Here is a 19518-nt window from a genome sequence, read left to right as displayed (position 1 = left end):
TATACGACCAAGAAAAAAGAAACGAAGTTAGATCATCCCCTACTTCGAGTACCCTACCTGGTTCTCCCTCTACTGTCGGGCAGTGAAGACCGTCGTGCCACTCCTCTGACACAATGAGAAAATCTTGAGTCAACCCCTTACTAGAATCGGGGAGGCACTAGATAAGCCAAACTCTATCATCCCTCATCTTCATATAGTACGACTTACCCTTCAAGTGTTGAAGATTGTAGCACCAATTTACATCGTGATGGGTTAACCTCAACCCCATCTTCTCATTCAGGGCGTCTACGCAGCCTAGTATCCTAAACATATTAACAGCGCACTGGGTAGGAGCTAGCCGAAAATGCCTAAGGTAACCGCTCGTCACTGGCCCTATAGGGATTCTTATGCCTCCTTCTATGATGGCGACTATGGGAATCGCAACTTCGCCCTCGTTCCTTTTAATGTACAACTTTCCTTCCTCGCAATACCTCAAGCCGACATTACGGGTTATCCCGTAATCAACAATGAATTTCTCTATCATCTCTTCAGACTCAACTAACTTCTTAAATTTACCCATCCCTAGTAACGACTCAAAGACCCAAGAGAAAGAGAGAGCAAAAGAGAAAAAGGAATCAGAGAGAAGTTTGTGCTACAGAGAGAAGGAGACTTACAGAAATTGAGAGATTCTCCTCGAACAGACTCTTTATGCTGAAAAGGGCCGCTAGTTAGTGTAGAGATTGGACCAAATTCAGAGTATGTGCGCCGAAGTTCTTGAGTGCACAAATAAGGAGGCCAAGCGGTTCAAACGAGTATTTATATCCCCAATTAAAATTAACCAGGAGGAATTTCCCGCCCATAAAGGTAAGAAATCCCCACCGACTGATTGTCATCACACCATTGAACGTGGGGAACATGGAGCCGCCAAAATTTAATGCAAGCACGCACCAAATATTAAGGCGCCAGAAACGCGCATTGGGCAGGCAAAGAGATTCCAACACTGACGTAGGCCGAGGTTGGGCGAATCATGACAAAGGCCTGAGGGTATCAAAACTCTCCTCCCCGTCCGAGGAGGCGGGCAATAAGATTTTGAGGGGTTATTGTGGGGCCTGAGAACTTAATAGCATCTGCCCATTTTACATCCAGCCCAAGGCCCATACCGAGGATGAAGAATCGTCTGAGGACGTCGTATGAAGGCTTGAGCTGCAAGGACCCCAGCCGAGGATGGCTCTGTCCTGGGTGGGTCGAGACCAACACCAAGTGGGGGAAAAAGCCCAGTACAGATTGTCACCTCCACACTAAATACGCTCACCTAACCCTCTGACCGCATTAATAGAGATGTGACTCTTGGACAAGGCAACCCTGGCCACTGCAAATCACATGAGTACTGATAATGCAGCTAATGGGACGGACAATCAGAAGGAAAGTGCGTGGATGATCAACAGGTGGAAGAGAGAGATGGTGAGAGGAGGACCATATAAAAGGAACCAACAGAACAGTTAAAAGGGGGAGGAAAAAGAGGAAAGGAGGGGACCTCTATCAAGCTCCTTTGATCGGTGCCGAGGAGAGACCTTGAGGAGTAACTTTGGCACGCCGGCCTTCAACGGGTGTGAATCCTGTTTTGGGCGTTGTCCATTTATTAGGGCCTAGTTCTTGAACCCACTCTCTAAAAATGTATTGTTTGGACTTGTTGAATCATTTTCTTTTTGATTTTCGAGGGCCTTTCCAAATTGAGTCCTTACACCTATTTTTTTCCTATAAATATAAACTTTAAACACAAAGAGAGAGCGGGAAAAAACAAGTTTTCGATTGAGATTAGATTGGGCCGTAAAGTCACAAAAAAATAAGGAGCAGTGGACTTCCGTGTGGTCTGTAGGCCCGCCCAATAGAGCAAGTTGATGAATTTTCTAAAAGCTGTGGAACTAATAAAAGTCCATGAATCATCCGTGTGGAAGTTGCCTCATTTAACAATGTACTAATGGCAATCATTTTGTGAAATACCTACTACACTTGACAAACCCCCATCGGTAATAATTGGGCTATTATTTTGATTAATCAATTTTTAAAAGCTTGCTAGCTGAACTTGGAAAGAGAGCAAACTGATATGAATTGGGCTAACGATTTGATAAATTCATACCCAATGAGATTTTAGCGACTGCCGTGTAGTGCAAATCACAGTACAAGTTAATCACCAAGAAGTTTGTAGAAGAAATCAATTTCCCCCTTAGAATCCCATACTTGACAAAGATATGGTATTGTAGTATTGCTCTTGATTATCAAACTAAGAAGCAAATTGATTTTTGGTATAAACAAGGTTTCGATACGCAAATCTCACACTTCTAAAATAATGAATCATCAGCTTTTATTCATCAATTATTACTAAATATGATTTATATTATCATTTATATATATAAAGTTTGAGGCTCAACCCAAACCTCAGCCACCTCTCTTTGTCATGAGCTTGAGATAAGGCTTTTTAGCTAGAGGTAGATGATTTGGAGAGCCAACCTAATTAAAACTCTATTTTCAAAGATGGCCTTGAAAGCTAATGGGGGCAGACCGTATGGTCCAATACTGGCAAAACAACACAAAGAAACAAGCTTGGGGGGTTACGTACTTATGTTACTGATAAACACACGAGGTTGAATCCTTTATGGAGTGAGAGAGATTGAGGACACAACTAAGGAGTCACTATGAATTATATGTTTTATGTTCATTCACAATATTATTAGTAAGCATCAAAAAGATTGTACGTTTTTAGATAACTGTAAAACACAAGTTGTTTAACCTAATTAATTAACCAAGTAAATACTTACGTTTATTATTCAAATCTAAGTTAAAACAAAACAATCATATCATGCAAAGTAACGGAAAAATAACACAATGATATGATAACCCAGGAAAACCGAACTGGAAAAAAATCTGTAGAGGATTTAACCTAGCTATCCTCAAAGTAAAAAGCAAATTCACTAAGAAATAATTGAAGTTTATACAATAGAACTTAGATTACTAACATTCTATTGCTACCTCGTGTAGAAAACTTACTACCACAACCACGTGACAGTTCCGAGTCCACGGACTACTTCTTTCCTTGATCTACAGCAACCACAAGTTTTCCTACTTGTGATTTTGAGACTCCACTCAAAGATTTTGGATCTTCTTAAAAATTCTTTATGCAACAACTAAAATCACTATCAAGTTCTTGATGCAAATCTTGATCTCGATAGCTCTATGTGTGTATGAAGGTAAACATCTCTCAAATCTCACAAAAGATTCAACACACAGCTTAACAAAGACCTTAGAGAAGTTTTGGGTACAAAACCCAAAATCTACAAAAGATGCACAAGCTGCACTCTAATCTCTCTCTAAAAATCCTTGAAAACCCTACCTAGAGTTAGTTTATGATGTCTTTTAAATACTGGAAAAAACGGATCGCGATTTAGGATTTAAACAGATAAGTTATAACCTTTTTATGTTTGCTGATTTTTGCTGATCTGCGACTTTCGATCTTTCGAATCTAATTTTTGATCAATCGAGACTTGCAGAAATTGAATAGTAATTTCCTACAATTGCTCAATTCCAAACTTAATTTAAACTAAACTTTGAGCAAGTCTAAACCTAAACTAAATGGTTTGATCATGATTTGCCAACATATACAAATTGAAATTCTAATACATTAGTTGCTAAAGTCTTAAAACCTGACAAAGATTATGAAAAAAGTTTCATATTACTTTCTCTTTTTTCACTTGGACACTCTCTTTAGTACAGCACGTGTATTCATTGAAAAATAAAGGTTTTAAAAGAATATATATATATATATTGATTCACGTAATGAGCACTAATAATAAAAGCCATAGAACGAAACTTCTAAGCTCCATTGAACATTGATAACTGATTGAATAGATTCTAATGCAAATGAAAAGAGAGAAGTTTCTAAACATGTTATAATAACTTTTTTTTTTTTTTTGTTATAAAACTAGTAATTTAAGAAAAAAAAATAGTAAAGTTAGCAATTGTTAAATGTATTATTTATATATGGATGAACGTGGTTATGTAGGTTAATAATTAATATAGAGTCAATAATTTATAAAAACAATAACAAATAAATAATGACAACTACAAAAAAATAAAAATGTTATACAAATTTAACAAAATAATATGGTCACATCTACATTGACAATAGATAATAACAACTGATAATAAACTATCATATGACGATTTCAAAATAAAAAAACTCGTAGAAAGAAATTGTAAAACTTCATATATTTATTTTTATTTTTTTTGTCAATAACACAATATATTCAAGTTCTCTTTTTATTAAATTTTTTTTAATTTAAATTTCTTAATAATACCATTCAAAAAAATTTCTGGAGTTACCACTACCCATACATAATGATTAAAAAGATAAATGTCATCACAAGACTTCACCTCATGATCTAAACTCATGAGTTTTCATGCGGAAAACTTGGGACCTGTGGTTTGGAGGGAATAAGGGCATTTTGTAGCTTTAGTAATTTGCAGGACTTACCTTCACATGAAGTTTGCTGGCATGCTGAAATGGTCACCCGAACTTTTGAAAAGCTAGTGCACCACAGGTCTCTCATATGCCAATATCATTCACCAATGGTTCTGCTATCTTTCCCTTGTAAATACAAATTTTAATGTCTCTAGTTCATTAAAAGAACATTTCTTTTTTTTGGATAGAATTAAAAGAACAAATTTGGTTTCTCTTGTTGGTGTCCCATTCGCCCAACAAGTTTTGTCTTCATTAAGATTTTTTGTTGTCCCCAATGGACCACCTTTTATTAAATGGATTCAATGATTTGGGCCTTCAAGATATATATAAATGGCCTTCACAAATTTAGCCATTCGATAATGGTTTTTGTTTTGTTTTGTTTTTTCCCACTTCATGTAAATAAGGGGCTTTTATTGGGGAGTCAATCATGGAGCCATGAAAAGGATGATGTGGGCCTTTGAGCCTTGGGTTTCTTTAGGAGAAGAAACATGGGCTCCAAGCCCAATTCCTAGGGTGAGAGAAATACAGGTCATAAGCCCACCATGTGATATTGACATATTATGGGCCGCGAGCCCAATTCGTGAAGTGGCAAGATTAGAGTTTTAACTTTTAAGCACTTTATGTAAAGTGATAAGATTCTGACTTTGAGCCTATTCCTGTGAAGTAAGAAAAAAAATATAGTAGCCATGAGTCTAATTTATGTTAAAGAGAAAAAAGGGATTTTAGGCCCAATTCGTGTAGTCAAGAAATGACGTGGGTTAAGTCCTCAGGTGATATATATATATATATAAAATAAGTTCAAGTTACACTCTAATATAACTCTATAAGAATTGCATATTTTTTAAACCATTAGTTTTCATTAAATTTAATGGTTAAAAAAAGACTAGCATCATGTCATTAAGACATTAAGTTCTCTTCTAAAAATAAACTAAAAATCATTAAATTCTTTCATCTAGTTACAACTTTTTTTAGAGTAAACACCTAGTCACAACTTGAGCCCGTTAACAAAAATAAATATATACTTGAGCTACGATCAAAAAGCTAATGCTTTAGGTACAATATTTTTCTAGTATTTTTTAAATAAAAAAAAATTGGTGAAAAAAGGGATTTGTGGAAACTGAGCAATCTACATCTAGTACTATTCTTCAATCATGTACAAAACTGAACAATTAAGACAAATTTGTAGAAACTCACATCATTAATTCTAATAAAATGGGATTTTTAAAAAACTCTCGAAACGTTAATTAAACCTTCTCAACTCCTCTTTGTCCCTTTAATAAACCGATATTCTCACTCTAACAGCATCAAGCAATTTCTCTCTCACCACGCAAGAGAGCCTTAATCACCATGGCCAGATTTACAAGCTTCCCAGCCATGGTGGTGGTGGTGTTGTTGGCTAGTGCAATTGGTGTCCTCTTGCCCAAGGTGGCTTCAGACATCTTTGAAGAATCCATTGCCCCGGCACCCGAATATGATGGTTCATATGTTGAGGAAAGACCCGGATTCATAGAAGACGGTGAGTATGAAGCCAACTTCTTGGACAATTGCAAAAAGAAACTGACAGATAATTGTGGGACATCTATCTTTACCACTATATTTCTAAAAGATGAAGTAATTACCCAAGATTGTTGTCACCAGCTTGTGAAAATTGGACTAGCCTGCCATAATGGATTGGTGAAGCATATTATTTCAATACCCGAGTTCAAGGCAAATCAATCTATAACTTTGCCTAGGAGTGTGAAAATCTGGAACAAATGTAAACTAGTTACGGGATCCTTCTCACCGAGCCATTCTCCTTAATTCCTTTTGATCTGAGATTACCCTGTATTGTATTTGTCTACCATGCATATAGATCATGTAGACAACACAAAGATATAATAAAATCTACAAGACTTTCCTTCTTTCTTCCTTTTATATTATGGTGCCGAAGTGATTGGATTCTCGGACAAAACAAGTGTAGCCATTGGAGACCATATTTTAGGCATTCAAAGCCATCCCGAGTTGTACCATTGAGTATGCCATTGACATTCTTCTTAGTACCCGTTTGATTCAGCTTTTGAAGCCCAAAAGTTGGCCTTTCAAAAAAGCCAGCTCAAAACACGCATTTGGTTAGTATAAAACGCAACTTTTTGAAATTCAAAAAGTTGCATTTTATATTTCTGAAGAAACGTGCGTTTGTGTTTTCATTCAAGACCATATTTTATATTATGAATGTATTGGTTTTTAAGTTTTGAATAAAGCCTAGGTAAATCTATTATACTAATTAAGTAAAGACTAGAGTACACTTCTAACAAATGTAAAACAATAGAGTGAATTTCATCAAAATCAAAATCAGAGTCATCCAGTTTATTGAACTAAAACCAAAATATCTCATCAAAATCAAAATCTAAGACATCCAGTTTATAGAACTAAAACAAAAAAATCTCCAAATAGTCATCCAGTTTATAGAACTAAAACCAAAACTTCTCCAAACATGAGTGTAGACTACACACTCCTAAAAGTGCCAATAACACTAAACAATAAGAGCTGCATCCCCCTGCACAACTCTCACATCCCTTGCACAACCTCCACGTGCACTCCCTCCTCTTACTGGGCTGCAGCACCAGCATCTCACCCGGAACTATGTCAAACTCTACAGTGGCTTGACCATCAGACTCAGATAAATTCAAAAATAAGGTGGTCAATGCATCCAATCAATGCAAAATTAAAAGGGTGGTCAGATTTACACAATTTTTTTTTATCAAAAATTACTCACATCAGTCATCTACAACATTGTACACATAATACATTGTTACTACATTTACCATATAAGTTTTTTATTTGATTATTTTTAATCTTTTCTCTCCCTCTCTCTCCCCTTGACTAACTTCAATGTCATAAGAGAAAAGGAAGAAGAAGAAGAAAGAAGACCACCCAAAATTAATCAACATCCACCTACTACTACCCAATACAGCATCATCATAATCCAAATACAATCTTACCCAAAATCAATGGAAATCAAACCAATATCAACTCAAACTCATCCCAAACCAAACTCAAAATCAACCCAAAACAAAATCAATTCAAAACAAAACCCAATAGAAAACCTGTTAAAAAAAAAAAAAAAACTGAATCAATCCAAAACTCAAACGTAAAAATTCATTCAAAAAAACAAGTGGTTATGCTTAAAAAAACAGAAAATTTAGATAGACTAATGCAAATGAACTTTGAAGACATACTTCAAATATAGCAATCCATATGACACATCATGATTTTGTTAAACTTATTTAGAAATAAAAGCGATTACTTTTAAGTTTTTTATGAATTAAAAACAATCACTTTAAGCGTGCATTTTGGTGTCCCATAATTTTTTGGTAAATTATTTGCAAGATAATTATTAAAATATATAGTTTTTGATAACTTTAATACTAAACTAAAGGCATGGTTATAAAAACCGAACCGGACCTGTCGGTTCAACCAGTTGAACCAGTAACCAGTCACTAGTCCAGTCCCAATCCCTCCCCCCCTCCCCCCAAAAAAAAAATCAGTAAAAAGGGCCAAAATTGATCAAAAAACTGGGTTAAACCAGGAGGTGGAAACTAGTGGCAAATTTGGTTTTACCCCAGTTCGATTTTTAAAATCAAGACTAAAGGTGCAACAAAAAGCTAAAAACTACTTCATTTTCGTAAAAATAAAAAATTAAAATTAAAAAAATAGTTTCATTAATTTCTTTTTAAAGTGAGACAAAGAGTGGAAAAAAAAAAGGGCTAAAAACTAAAAGTTTTTGGCAAACCCAACACATAAACTAAAATGCAAGAACCAACATTAACATATAAATATTTTGACATGTAAAATTTGAATGGGATCCAATAAATCTTCATTCAAAGTATTTATTTATTTTTAAGTAAGCATTTTCATTCAAAGTTTTTTTTTTTTTTTTTTAATTTTGAGAAAGTCACTTAAAATTTTTTTGGTCCTTTTGTAGTTGTACTTTGGTTATATAATATATTATAAAACCAATTTAAAATATTGATATTACTATTTTTATGTATATTTTAATAAATATTATTATTTATTAAAAAATTTAACTATTTTTTTTTTTTGTTTTTTACTTGATAAATTTGGCTATCAACCATGTTGGATGGGTTAATTTTAAACTCCATATCATACAAATTGTTGACGTATAGGAACCACACAAATTGTAGCATATACCGAATCTCTGACTGTGAATAAATAATAAATAATTAATCAATCTGCCAACAAANTATAATATATTATAAAACCAATTTAAAATATTAATATTACTATTTTTATGTATATTTTAATAAATATTATTATTTATTAAAAAAATTTAACTATTTTTTTTGTTTTTTACTTGATAAATTTGGCTATCAACCATGTTGGATGGGTTAATTTTAAACTCCATATCATACACATTGTTGACGTATAGGAACCACACAAATTGTAGCATATACCGAATCTCTGACTGTGAATAAATAATAAATAATTAATCAATCTGCCAACAAAATATAGCAAAAAATTCGGAAATAAACTCAAAAAAAATGGGTAGTGGAAGCAGAGCGTTGGTGTGTAAATCGGCCTCACTTGTTTCACTTCTAGTTGCACCCTCTCTCTCTACAACTTCAACTTCAACTACACCTCAGCTCAGATTCAAATCCTCTACTTCTAGACTATATCGCATGGCCGCCACGGAGGCATCATCTTCGTCCTCTTCCGTCACAGCCGGTGACGGTACCACTATCAACCCTCCCTCTTCCTCCGCCGCCAATGCAAACGAGAGAACTCCTCCTTCTTCTGCTTCCTCCGCCATCGATTTTCTCTCTCTCTGCCACCGCCTCAAGGTTTGATAATACTTTTTTTTTTTGTTTGGTAGCTGAGAAAAATGTAAGAAATGGAAAAGAAAGTTACTTAGAAGATTTTTTAAACGAAAGTCTAATGCATTTTCTTGGCGGCCAAACAGGGGATAGGGTTATCGGTCATACACATTTTGAATTCTGTGAATTTCTTCTTTTGGTTTTGATATTAATTTTAAGGTGTGCTTTGAATATGGATGAAATAGACAACGAAAAGAGCTGGATGGGTGAAGAGGGATGTAAAGGATCCAGAATCTATAGCGGATCACATGTATCGAATGGGATTGATGGCTCTCATTGCTTCGGATATTCCTGGTCTTGATCGAGACAAGTTTGGCTTTCTCTTTCATTTTTTAACTTTTCAGCTTTTAACTTCTCTTTTTCTTTTTCAATCTTTGTTTGTTGAAATGTGTGTGCTTTTTGTCTTTGATTTTCAGGTGCATAAAAATTGCGATTGTTCATGATATTGCAGAAGGTGAGCTATTTCCCTTTTTCATTTTCTCCCCTAATTGTGTGTTTAGTCGAAAAAATTATTGTTTTTACACAAGTGTGAAAATAGAAAGAAGAAATAAAGTAATGTCGTGGCAATGTGATGGATTTTACGTGGTTCGTTTTCACGGCCTACATCCACAGAGGAAACCGTTGATGACTGCATCTTTACTATTTAAGTACTGTGTATTACAGTGAGTGAGTCCATAGCTGCATCTTTACTATTTAAGTACTGTGTATTGCAGTGAGTGAGTACATAGCGCGGTATTTTATAGGCCGTTAAACTCGAGACTAATAGGATTGCAAGAATTGTAATACAAATTTCTTTTCTTGCACACCAAGTATGGTTGGACTAGGATTTCTATTCTAATACATTCGTTTGTTGTTAGGGAAAAACTTCTCTCTCTTTTTTTTCTTTTACCACAAAACCCTTCACTATAGTAATGTTGTCAATTACTGAAGTAAAATAAAGTATCGAGTTCAAATAGAATATAATGGAGGAAAAGAATACAATTGACTAACTCTAACTAATTTATTGAGGATCCATAGTTGACCCTAAAAATTTGGGACTAAGGCTTTGTTTGTTGTTGTATATAGCAATGGCATTAATGTAACAGAGGGTGATGATCATTTAAAATTGGAATGAATTAGAAACAAATATAGTGATGACAAACACTAGTCAAGATCCTTTTTTTTGTTGGGGAGGGGGAAGGGGGGGGGGGGGTGGGGGACGCAGGGCAAGAAATAGAACTTCCTTTTTACACTAATGAAGAGTAAGTAGCTCCACTTAAGCTACATTGAAAAATATGTGTACCAATTTTGTGATGTCTTTTGCCTTCTAGATTGCTTTTCTTTTCCCTTTAATTTCTTTTAATCAGCTCCCTTCCAACCAAAGAAAATTATGTTAAGGTTCATATTTTGGTTTGCAAGTAATGTTTTGTAGTGTACCCTATTTTATTCCTTACAACAACAAAATTTTACCTTGAGTTATTAAAACATTTGGAAAATTAGCAAAAACTAGCAAGACTTTTGTTGAAATGAAGTTCATATAACTTTAAAATTTGGGAATCCCAGTTGGTTGTTTTTTGGTGTCACGGAATATTGACATTGCAAGCAAACATAGATATGATGGTGCAAAAGTTATTTCTGAGTTAAATAAAACAAAAATATGATAATTTAATATTTTACTAGCTATATAAACTTTCCGATTAGAATCTCAATGAGATCACTTAGTTCTAACTAGACTTACTATACTATAATGAGAACACTCAGGTCTTGATAACCTTCCCATTTTTTTTCCTATATTGAATAATTGTCCAAAGCCACACATAAGTGGATTGGATCCATATGATATTGCAGCAGATTGAACTAATCCTTCTACAGGTACACTACAATTATGTGACCTTAAATGTTTAAAAGTTCTATTAGTCATGATTTATGAAGATCATTGCATAATCTCTACTTATTTGTGTTTTTCTTTAGTAAATTCTCTTGTGAACAATTAAAAGTTATATTTACCTTGTGAAATTTTTTTTGAATAGCCATTGTAGGGGACATTACACCTTCAGATGGGATTTCAAAGGCAGAGAAGAGTCAACGAGAACGAGAAGCATTAGACCACATGTGCAAATTACTTGGTGGAGGGTCAAGAGGTACTTTATTCACTAACTCTGTGTGCGCACACGGGTTGTTGTCAATGTTAGGAAAATGAATTTGTTATTCCTCTACCTGAAAGTGATTAGATGTTTGACAAATTTTGACTTCCTATTTATAAATTGCAGCCCAGGAAATAGGTGAGTTGTGGTTGGAATATGAGGAGAATTCTTCACCAGAGGCTAAAATTGTTAAGGACCTTGACAAGGTATATTGCGTCTGTAGTAATGTATTTTATTTAATAATTTAACTTTGATTCACTACTTTCACCAAAAAGCCTTGTAGCTCAACAACATTGCTTGGTGTTTCTATCAGAGACATCTAGGGTTTAAATCCCCACTCCCAACTTAAAATGTATCAAAAAAACATTGACACAGTACCTTTGAAGCAACTTTTAGTTTGAAGTTCAATTATTCCTTTTTTAAAGATCTTATGGTTTCAGTAACTGATGTTCTTTTTTTAACTGCTTGTTTGAGGAATTGGTTTTTTATTTATTATCTGCTTAACAAAGACTAGTTGCTTTCTTGATACAGCATTATGGCATAATGTATTACCTGTTCTTTGTACTTTTTCTTAAAATCTGTTGGAAACCCATCAATTGGGTTATTTTTAATGATAATTTAAGTTTTAATAGTGGTAAAGCAGTAAGACATAATCTTAAATGGAGGATATTTTGACTTTTCTTTATTTTATTTTATTTTATCCCTTGGGAATGAGAAATCTTATGCAAAAGTTTGGTAAAAGAGGAATGCCGATGTAGACAAACTGTAAAGTAGCTAATGACTGATCAAAAACAAAAAAAAAAAAGAAGGGGGAAAAAAAAAGGGGGGGGGGGACGCAGGGCAAGAAATAGAACTTCCTTTTTACACTAATGAAGAGTAAGTAGCTCCACTTAAGCTACATTGAAAAATATGTGTACCAATTTTGTGATGTCTTTTGCCTTCTAGATTGCTTTTCTTTTCCCTTTAATTTCTTTTAATCAGCTCCCTTCCAACCAAAGAAAATTATGTTAAGGTTCATATTTTGGTTTGCAAGTAATGTTTTGTAGTGTACCCTATTTTATTCCTTACAACAACAAAATTTTACCTTGAGTTATTAAAACATTTGGAAATTTAGCAAAAACTAGCAAGACTTTTGTTGAAATGAAGTTCATATAACTTTACAATTTGGGAATCCCAGTTGGTTTTTTTTTTGGTGTCACTGAATATTGACATTTCAAGCAAAAATAGATATGATGGTGCAAAAGTTATTTCTGAGTTAAATAAAACAAAAATATAATAATTTAATATTTTACTAGCTATATAAACTTGTTTATTAGAATCTTTCAATAAGACTTGCTACACTTCAATGAGATCACTTAGGTCTAACTAGACTTACTATACTATAATGAGAACACTTAGGTCTTGATAACCTTCCCATTTTTTTTCCTATATTGAATAATGGTCCAAAGCCACACATAAGTGGATTGGATCCATATGATATTGCAGCAGATTGAACTAATCCTTCTACAGGTACACTACAATTGTGTGACCTTAAATGTTTAAAAGTTCTATTAGTCATGATTTATGAGGATCATTGCATAATCTCTACTTATTTGTGTTTTTCTTTAGTAAATTCTCTTGTGAACAATTAAAAGTTATATTTACCTTGTGAAATTTTTTTTGAATAGCCATTGTGGGGGACATTACACCTTCAGATGGGATTTCAAAGGCAGAGAAGAGTCAACGAGAACGAGAAGCATTAGACCACATGTGCAAATTACTTGGTGGAGGGTCAAGAGGTACTTTATTCACTAACTCTATGTGTGCACATGGGTTGTTGTCAATGTTAGGAAAATGAATTTGTTATTCCTCTACCTGAAAGTGATTAGATGTTTGACAAATTTTGACTTCCTATTTATAAATTGCAGCCCAGGAAATAGGTGAGTTGTGGTTGGAATATGAGGAGAATTCTTCACCAGAGGCTAAAATTGTTAAGGACCTTGACAAGGTATATTGCGTCTGTAGTAATGTATTTTATTTAATAATTTAACTTTGATTCACTACTTTTGCCAAGAAGCCTTGTAGCTCAACAACATTGCTTGGTGTTTCTAACAAAGACATCTAGGGTTTAAATCCCCACTCCCAACTTAAAATGTATCAAAAAAACATTGACACAGTACCTTTGAAGCAACTTTTAGTTTGAAGTTCAGTTATTCCTTTTTTAAAGGTCTTATGGTTTCAGTAACTGATGTTCTTTATTTAACTGCTTGTTTGAGGAATTGATTTTTTATTTATTATCTGCTTAACAAAGACTAGTTGCTTTCTTGATACAGCATTATGGCATAATGTATTACCTGTTCTTTGTACTTTTTCTTAAAATCTGTTGGAAACCCATCAATTGGGTTATTTTTAATGATAATTTAAGTTTTAATAGTGGTAAAGCAGTAAGACATAATCTTAAATGGAGGATATTTTGACTTTTCTCTATTTTATTTTATTTTACCCCTTGGGAATGAGAAATCTTATGCAAAAGTTTGGTAAAAGAGGAATGCCGATGTAGACAAACTGTAAAGTAGCTAATGACTGATCAAAAACAAAAAAAAAGAAGGGGAAAAAAAAAAGAAACAAAAAAGAAGTGGCTAATAAGCCAGATTCTAATGACAAGTTGACAACACCAGTAAAGATAGCATTTAAAGTGGTGTTGATACAACTTTGGTGATAATTGACAAATCATGCTTATACTTGAAAAAGAAGTTTCTGATTGTTTAATACATATACTGGATAATCTGATTTTAATACATTTTTCTGTCCAGGTGGAGATGATACTTCAAGCCTTAGAATATGAAAATGGTAAGGCTTTCTTATGTTTATATTTTCTTCTCAAATTTTGTATAATTGCATGCTTTATATTTCTCTCTGTCTTAAATATTATTTCATATTGCCCATGAATCTCAATGGCCAAGAATTGGAAATTTTTTTTTTTTTTTTTTTTTTTTTTTTAAATTGGTAAGTTATGCTTATGCATGCACCCAATGGGTCCTAAGCCCAAGACCTCACTTTCCAACGAATTATTATACAATAAGGAAGTGCCAATTGAGTTATAGCTCATTGGTAGCAGCTTAGAATTCAACTACACTTGTTAATGGATTCTAGCATAAATGAACTCATCCCCAATGTTATTAATTTTGAATCTATGAGCAACCTCCCCAATATGAATGGGGAACGGATACCACATGCCTTGTCTACAAAGGCTGTAGTAGGAATCAGACGTACTCACTATCACTAGCAACCATCAGCATAAAGCACAGAACCTGAATATGTAAAAAGGAATTAGGGGGATATTAATTAATGTTACTCTTTTTCCTGTTGATATGCACAAAATGTACAAAGTCTTAAGTTCCTAACGGAAGTTCCTGTCATTTCTATCTTGGTTCTATAACTAGTTATAGCAGGTGATGAATAATAATAAGTTAAAGCATCTCATGAATAGAAGATTAACAGTTTTAAATAATAGTTAGGGAGTCTTGCTCCTAAGTTTGCATTTATGAAATTAAGAGTAATCAATTAAGACGATGATCAAATTATAACATGTTTTCTATGCTCAGATACTGTGAAAGAAAAGAAATTTTTATAATTCACATATTAAAATATGTACGAATATCAGTTTTAAAGTCAATCATGGATCACCCTAGAACCACAAGTTTGCCATAATATGTGCTGTGGTTTGTTACATAAATATACATTTATGTACAAGAATCATGTGTAAAGCTGTACATATTGCAATATGATGTGACACATTATTTGTGTTTTATACTAATATTAATGACCAAGAAAAAAATTCGTTTACTTTTCATAGCCAACTTAGAACCCAGTTCTAAATCAGACTAAATTGGATGAGATATGCTTGTTTGAACATCTAAATTTTCTAGAGATATTGTTGTCCAATTCTGCTTTAGAATTAGTTTAAATGGGCCAAGAATCTTGTAATTTAGTGACATTGCCTGATCTCTTTTATAAGGAAAACCAGCGTTTAAATCCCCCTCCTCAATAATTGAATGGGGTTTAGGTTTTGTTTTCAAAGAGGCATTTGGTTCCTAAAATTAAAAGGCACCCCTAGCTTAAAGCCCTAAGTTCTATGTGCTTTGTTGGCCGAATCATAACTCATTTAGTGACACACACTCTTCTTTTGCTTTTTGAAAAAGCAAAAAGCAACCCTAGGTGCACTTTCTTTTTTTCCCTAATATATATATATATATATATGTATATATAAAATCATTAAAACTAATCACCCAGATTATGAAGAAAATGGCATATATAAACACTATTCTTGAGGTTCTTTTTCAAACTTATTAGAGTTTATAGATCATTGTAATATTTGAGCTTAGTTGTGATGTACATCTAGTACACATCCTGTGTACTGATGTGTACTTGGTGCATTTGATTATCTTAATAGAACTTATTATTTAGCTGAAAACACTATTCTTAAGGTTCTGTACTACAAATAATTTTTTTGTATACATATCAAAAGTTGCAAACAAGGATAATTTACCATTATTATAGTTCTTATCATAGTTATCAAAATTATGTATTTTTATAAAGCACAAAAGAATTATATAAAAATGTTATGTTTAAACTTTATATGACTAGATTCTTATCGGGTTGTCCATTGATGATTGTTTTCAAATTTACTATATAAAAATTTAAAGGAATTGAAGTAACTCATGTAAAATTTGAACTTACAAACTTTGTAATTGCACCATCCATTGTAGCACTTTTCTTCAATCAGTCTTTGCACTTTGTGCCTAGTCTTTAGGAGGCCTATACACTTAATTGCACTAGACGCTTGTACCTACACTGCTGGGTCCTATTTTTAATATGACCAATCATGGGTGGTAGAGAAAAAAAATTTCTCCACACCTTTTTTCTTTTCTCCTTTTTGGTAATGGGATGTTCCCCCAATATTATGCAAATAAGCGTTGGACAGTTCAAAAGTATCGCCTGCGGGTTCCATTTCTTTTCAATCTATCTTGGTTGATTCTCCTGGTGTTTAAACAGTTGAAAGTAGTGAATAATGATTACGTTCCTATGGGTGTTTATTTGGATGAGCCTCAACTGTATAACTAGATAGTTAACAATACCAAGTTAGAGTAATTCTTCGAATGTGGGGCAAGTTGTAAATTCTTTTATATCCTTTGTTATCTTGTTCTCATAGTATCAGGTTCTTTGTTCCCTATTTCTATTTCACTTGAGCTTATATTTAAACTAAAGCCTCTCTTTATGGAATACAGTTATCATGTTAATGTATTTAGAATAGTTCTTTGAATTTTGTTAAATTACCGATTGTCTCAAAAGTTTAAGCTGTTAGGAAATAATGAATTTAATCATTAACCATAATTCTAACACTTCCCCTCACGTGTGGGCCCAAACTCCCCCATTGCCTTAATAATTGGAGCTCAACATGTGGGAGTTTCAACATTTTAAATGGGAGGTAGAGTAAAACCACGGATCGAACTTAGGATGTCTTGCTTTGATACTATGTTAAAATACCAATTGTCTCAAAAATTTAAGCTGTTAGGAAGTGCTGAATTTAATCAACCATAATTTTAACCACTTTAATTTAATTAGACTACAAACTACAGATGTGGAGGTTGGCTAAGATTATTGCAGTTTTCTTTTGCACATGATAGTTTATCTCATTTATAATCTACCATTTCTGGAATTTATCATGAGAACTGAAGTTATTTCTGTCTTTATGCAGAGCAAGGGAAGGATTTGGATGAGTTTTTCCAGTCAACAGCTGGTACATATATCTGACTTATCTGAGCTTTTTAAAGAGCTAGAACTATCTAAAAAATCATAACTTGATTTCCAACTAATGTGTAGATTTTAAATTAATCAGTATTTGAATCCACTAAGATCATCATGTTATGTGAAGCAGCATTGCATTTTACTGTAGAATTTGATTTGGGCAGAAAACTTCAATTTGGTAGAGAGCCATATGCAGTTGTGTGTTTCCTTGTCATTCAGCCCATCCTTAAAGTGGTTTTCTGGTTGATGATAATCAACCCTTTGCAACTGAAATAAAATTTAATGGACTGGATGCTATAGAAGTATTTCTTGCTATATTGCTGCATTTACATTTATCATAAAATACTAAAGAAGATAATTACAATACTAATTGCATAGTCATTCTATCCGTGCAAACTTATCTGATATGTATCAATTCCAATTAGCACTTCCTAAAAAAGATGCTAATTAGCTTCCTTTTGACTCTACGGAAGATTAAAAACTTTTTTTTTTAAATGGAGAAGATTTAAGAAATCAGGAAAGTCATACTAACTGGTTTCATTTGAATTTTCTTGGATGATCGTCTCTCTTCACTAGAAATTATTGAAGCATGCATATTTGCTTACTCTGTAGAAAGTGATGCCACAACTAAAAAGGAGAATGAATTTGTTTATCATCTATCGCTGAAGTATATATATTTTCCAATGATGTCATTGCCAGTGGAAGCTATTTTAGTAGCATTCTTTTATCTGTCTGTATTACCAAACATATCTAACCAAGCTTCCCTAAACTCTGTAGGAAAGTTTCAGACTGAATTGGGCAAAGCTTGGGCCTTAGAGATAGCATCAAGAAGAAGAAAAGAAGGCTGATTAAAGACCTTAAGTTTCCTTTTTGCTGGTGCCGTTGTGCTGGTACTGGCAGTAGTGGTAGAACAGTACAACAATTCTTGACATGTGTATATTAATCTTGATTACTTTTAACCATATTATCAAAAATAATGAAGTTTTGAGTATGATTTTATCATGTCAAACCTTCACTTACGGGGTTAGTTATAAATCTAAATGACTAAATAGTCATTTTAGCAACCAAGACACCATTAACACACTACACAAAGAAGGTAAAGCTAAAAACTTTTGAGTGATTGCTACTGGACTACTATCTTTAGCAACTCACTGTGACTAGATGGTATAACAAAAAATCATTTTTTATTCCCACACACGTGCCTTGTTTCCACTATGACCCTATCTCACTCTCACACGCAGACAACCCACCGTAACTCCTGCCCTTTCTCCCTCCAGCCTCTCTCTGCCCAACCCTATCTCTGTCCAGCCCAGCCCTCTCTCCCCTTCACCCAGGTGTGTGCGGTAATTTTCAGTGTGTTTGGGTGCCGTGGGTAGGTCGATCAGTGCAATGGGTACCTCATGTGGCTGGGTCGATGGGTGCAGTGGGTCGTTGGGAGCTGTGGTTGGTTGGGTTGATAGATGTGGCTTCTTCTCTAGCGTGGGTTTGTGATTTTTAATGTGGGTTTGTGATTTGTGGTGGTTATGGGTTTGTAATTTGTGATTTGGTTTTTGGGTGGTGGGGGTTTTGATTTGTAAAGGTTGTGGGTGCCAATGATGGTGGCTATGACTATGTTGTGGTGGTTTATGTTGGTTGTTGGCTATGGCTATGCTCTAGCAGTGGTGGTTTGTGGCGTTGGTTTGTGGGGGTGGTTTGTGTTGATTGTGGTTGTTTTAATGTATTGAATATATTATTTAATTATGTTATTTATATTATTTTAATGTGTTGAGTGCTAAAATAAAACATTTGATGTTGAGTGTATTGTAAAGTGAGTTGTTAAAATAAATAAAGTGGCTTTTTAAGTTAATAAAAGCTATAATTTTTAGATGCTTTGCTGTGAATGCTCCTTTTTACTCAAAATATATTTTATACTTGTGCCATTTAGGCATGTGTTACTTGCTTAAGAAATTAATTTCAAGGTCCTACTAGAAAATTGGAATGCTAGAAAGTATGTAAAGAAATAGAAGAAAGAACGAGGCCTTCTTAAGTGAAATGGGCACTACTAATTTGTCGTTATCTATAATAATTTTAGTTGTAGTTTTTATTATTGTTACATTCCTGTTATGCCACATTAGCCTAGTATTTCCCATTCGCTCCACTTCAGTCTACTTCGGTCTATTCAGTCTAATGTAATCTAGTTCAGTCCATTCTCTCCGGTTCGGTTTATTGTGGTACACTTCAATCCATTCCCTTTGGTCTA

General features: G+C 33.8%; 2 protein-coding genes across 3 annotated transcripts; both read left to right on the top strand.

The window, feature by feature from the left end:
- Positions 1-5842: 5842 nt before the first annotated feature.
- LOC112007632 (protein DOWN-REGULATED IN DIF1 11) lies at positions 5843-6295 on the top strand. Its single transcript, XM_024040003.1, has one exon. It carries the CDS (start codon positions 5843-5845, stop codon positions 6293-6295), a length of 453 nt encoding a protein of 150 aa, XP_023895771.1.
- A 2702-nt stretch (positions 6296-8997) lies between these two features.
- LOC112007573 (uncharacterized) lies at positions 8998-18281 on the top strand. Of its 2 annotated transcripts, none has more exons than XM_065771997.1 (8): positions 8998-9336; positions 9555-9679; positions 9786-9823; positions 11379-11489; positions 11619-11698; positions 14285-14321; positions 17230-17271; positions 18057-18281. In XM_065771997.1, the coding sequence occupies exons 1-8, from the start codon at positions 9037-9039 to the stop codon at positions 18125-18127; spliced, it is 804 nt and encodes a 267-aa protein (XP_065628069.1). In that variant the 5' UTR covers positions 8998-9036; the 3' UTR covers positions 18128-18281. The 2 variants fall into 2 exon arrangements, with proteins under 2 accessions (XP_065628069.1, XP_023895709.2); XM_024039941.2 differs by lacking the exons at positions 11379-11489; positions 11619-11698 and adding exons at positions 13160-13270; positions 13400-13479 and having other exon boundaries at positions 9001-9336.
- The last annotated feature ends 1237 nt before the right edge of the window (positions 18282-19518 follow it).

This window comes from Quercus suber, unplaced genomic scaffold (assembly GCF_002906115.3).
Source record: "Quercus suber isolate HL8 unplaced genomic scaffold, Cork oak 2.0 scaffold_52, whole genome shotgun sequence".
In the NCBI taxonomy this organism is placed as follows: Eukaryota; Viridiplantae; Streptophyta; class Magnoliopsida; order Fagales; family Fagaceae; genus Quercus; species Quercus suber.
The sequence above is the reverse complement of the archived record's forward strand: the minus strand, read 5'-3'. Positions and strand labels throughout refer to the sequence as shown.

Coding starts and splice junctions, on each gene's coding strand:
- LOC112007632 (XM_024040003.1), top strand. CDS start 5,843: ATGGCCAGATTTACAAGCTTCCCAGCCATGGTGGTGGTGGTGTTGTTG.
- LOC112007573 (XM_065771997.1), top strand. CDS start 9,037: ATGGGTAGTGGAAGCAGAGCGTTGGTGTGTAAATCGGCCTCACTTGTT. Junction 9,337..9,554: donor CTCTCTGCCACCGCCTCAAG/GTTTGATAATAC, acceptor TGGATGAAATAG/ACAACGAAAAGAGCTGGATG. Junction 9,680..9,785: donor CCTGGTCTTGATCGAGACAA/GTTTGGCTTTCT, acceptor TTTGATTTTCAG/GTGCATAAAAATTGCGATTG.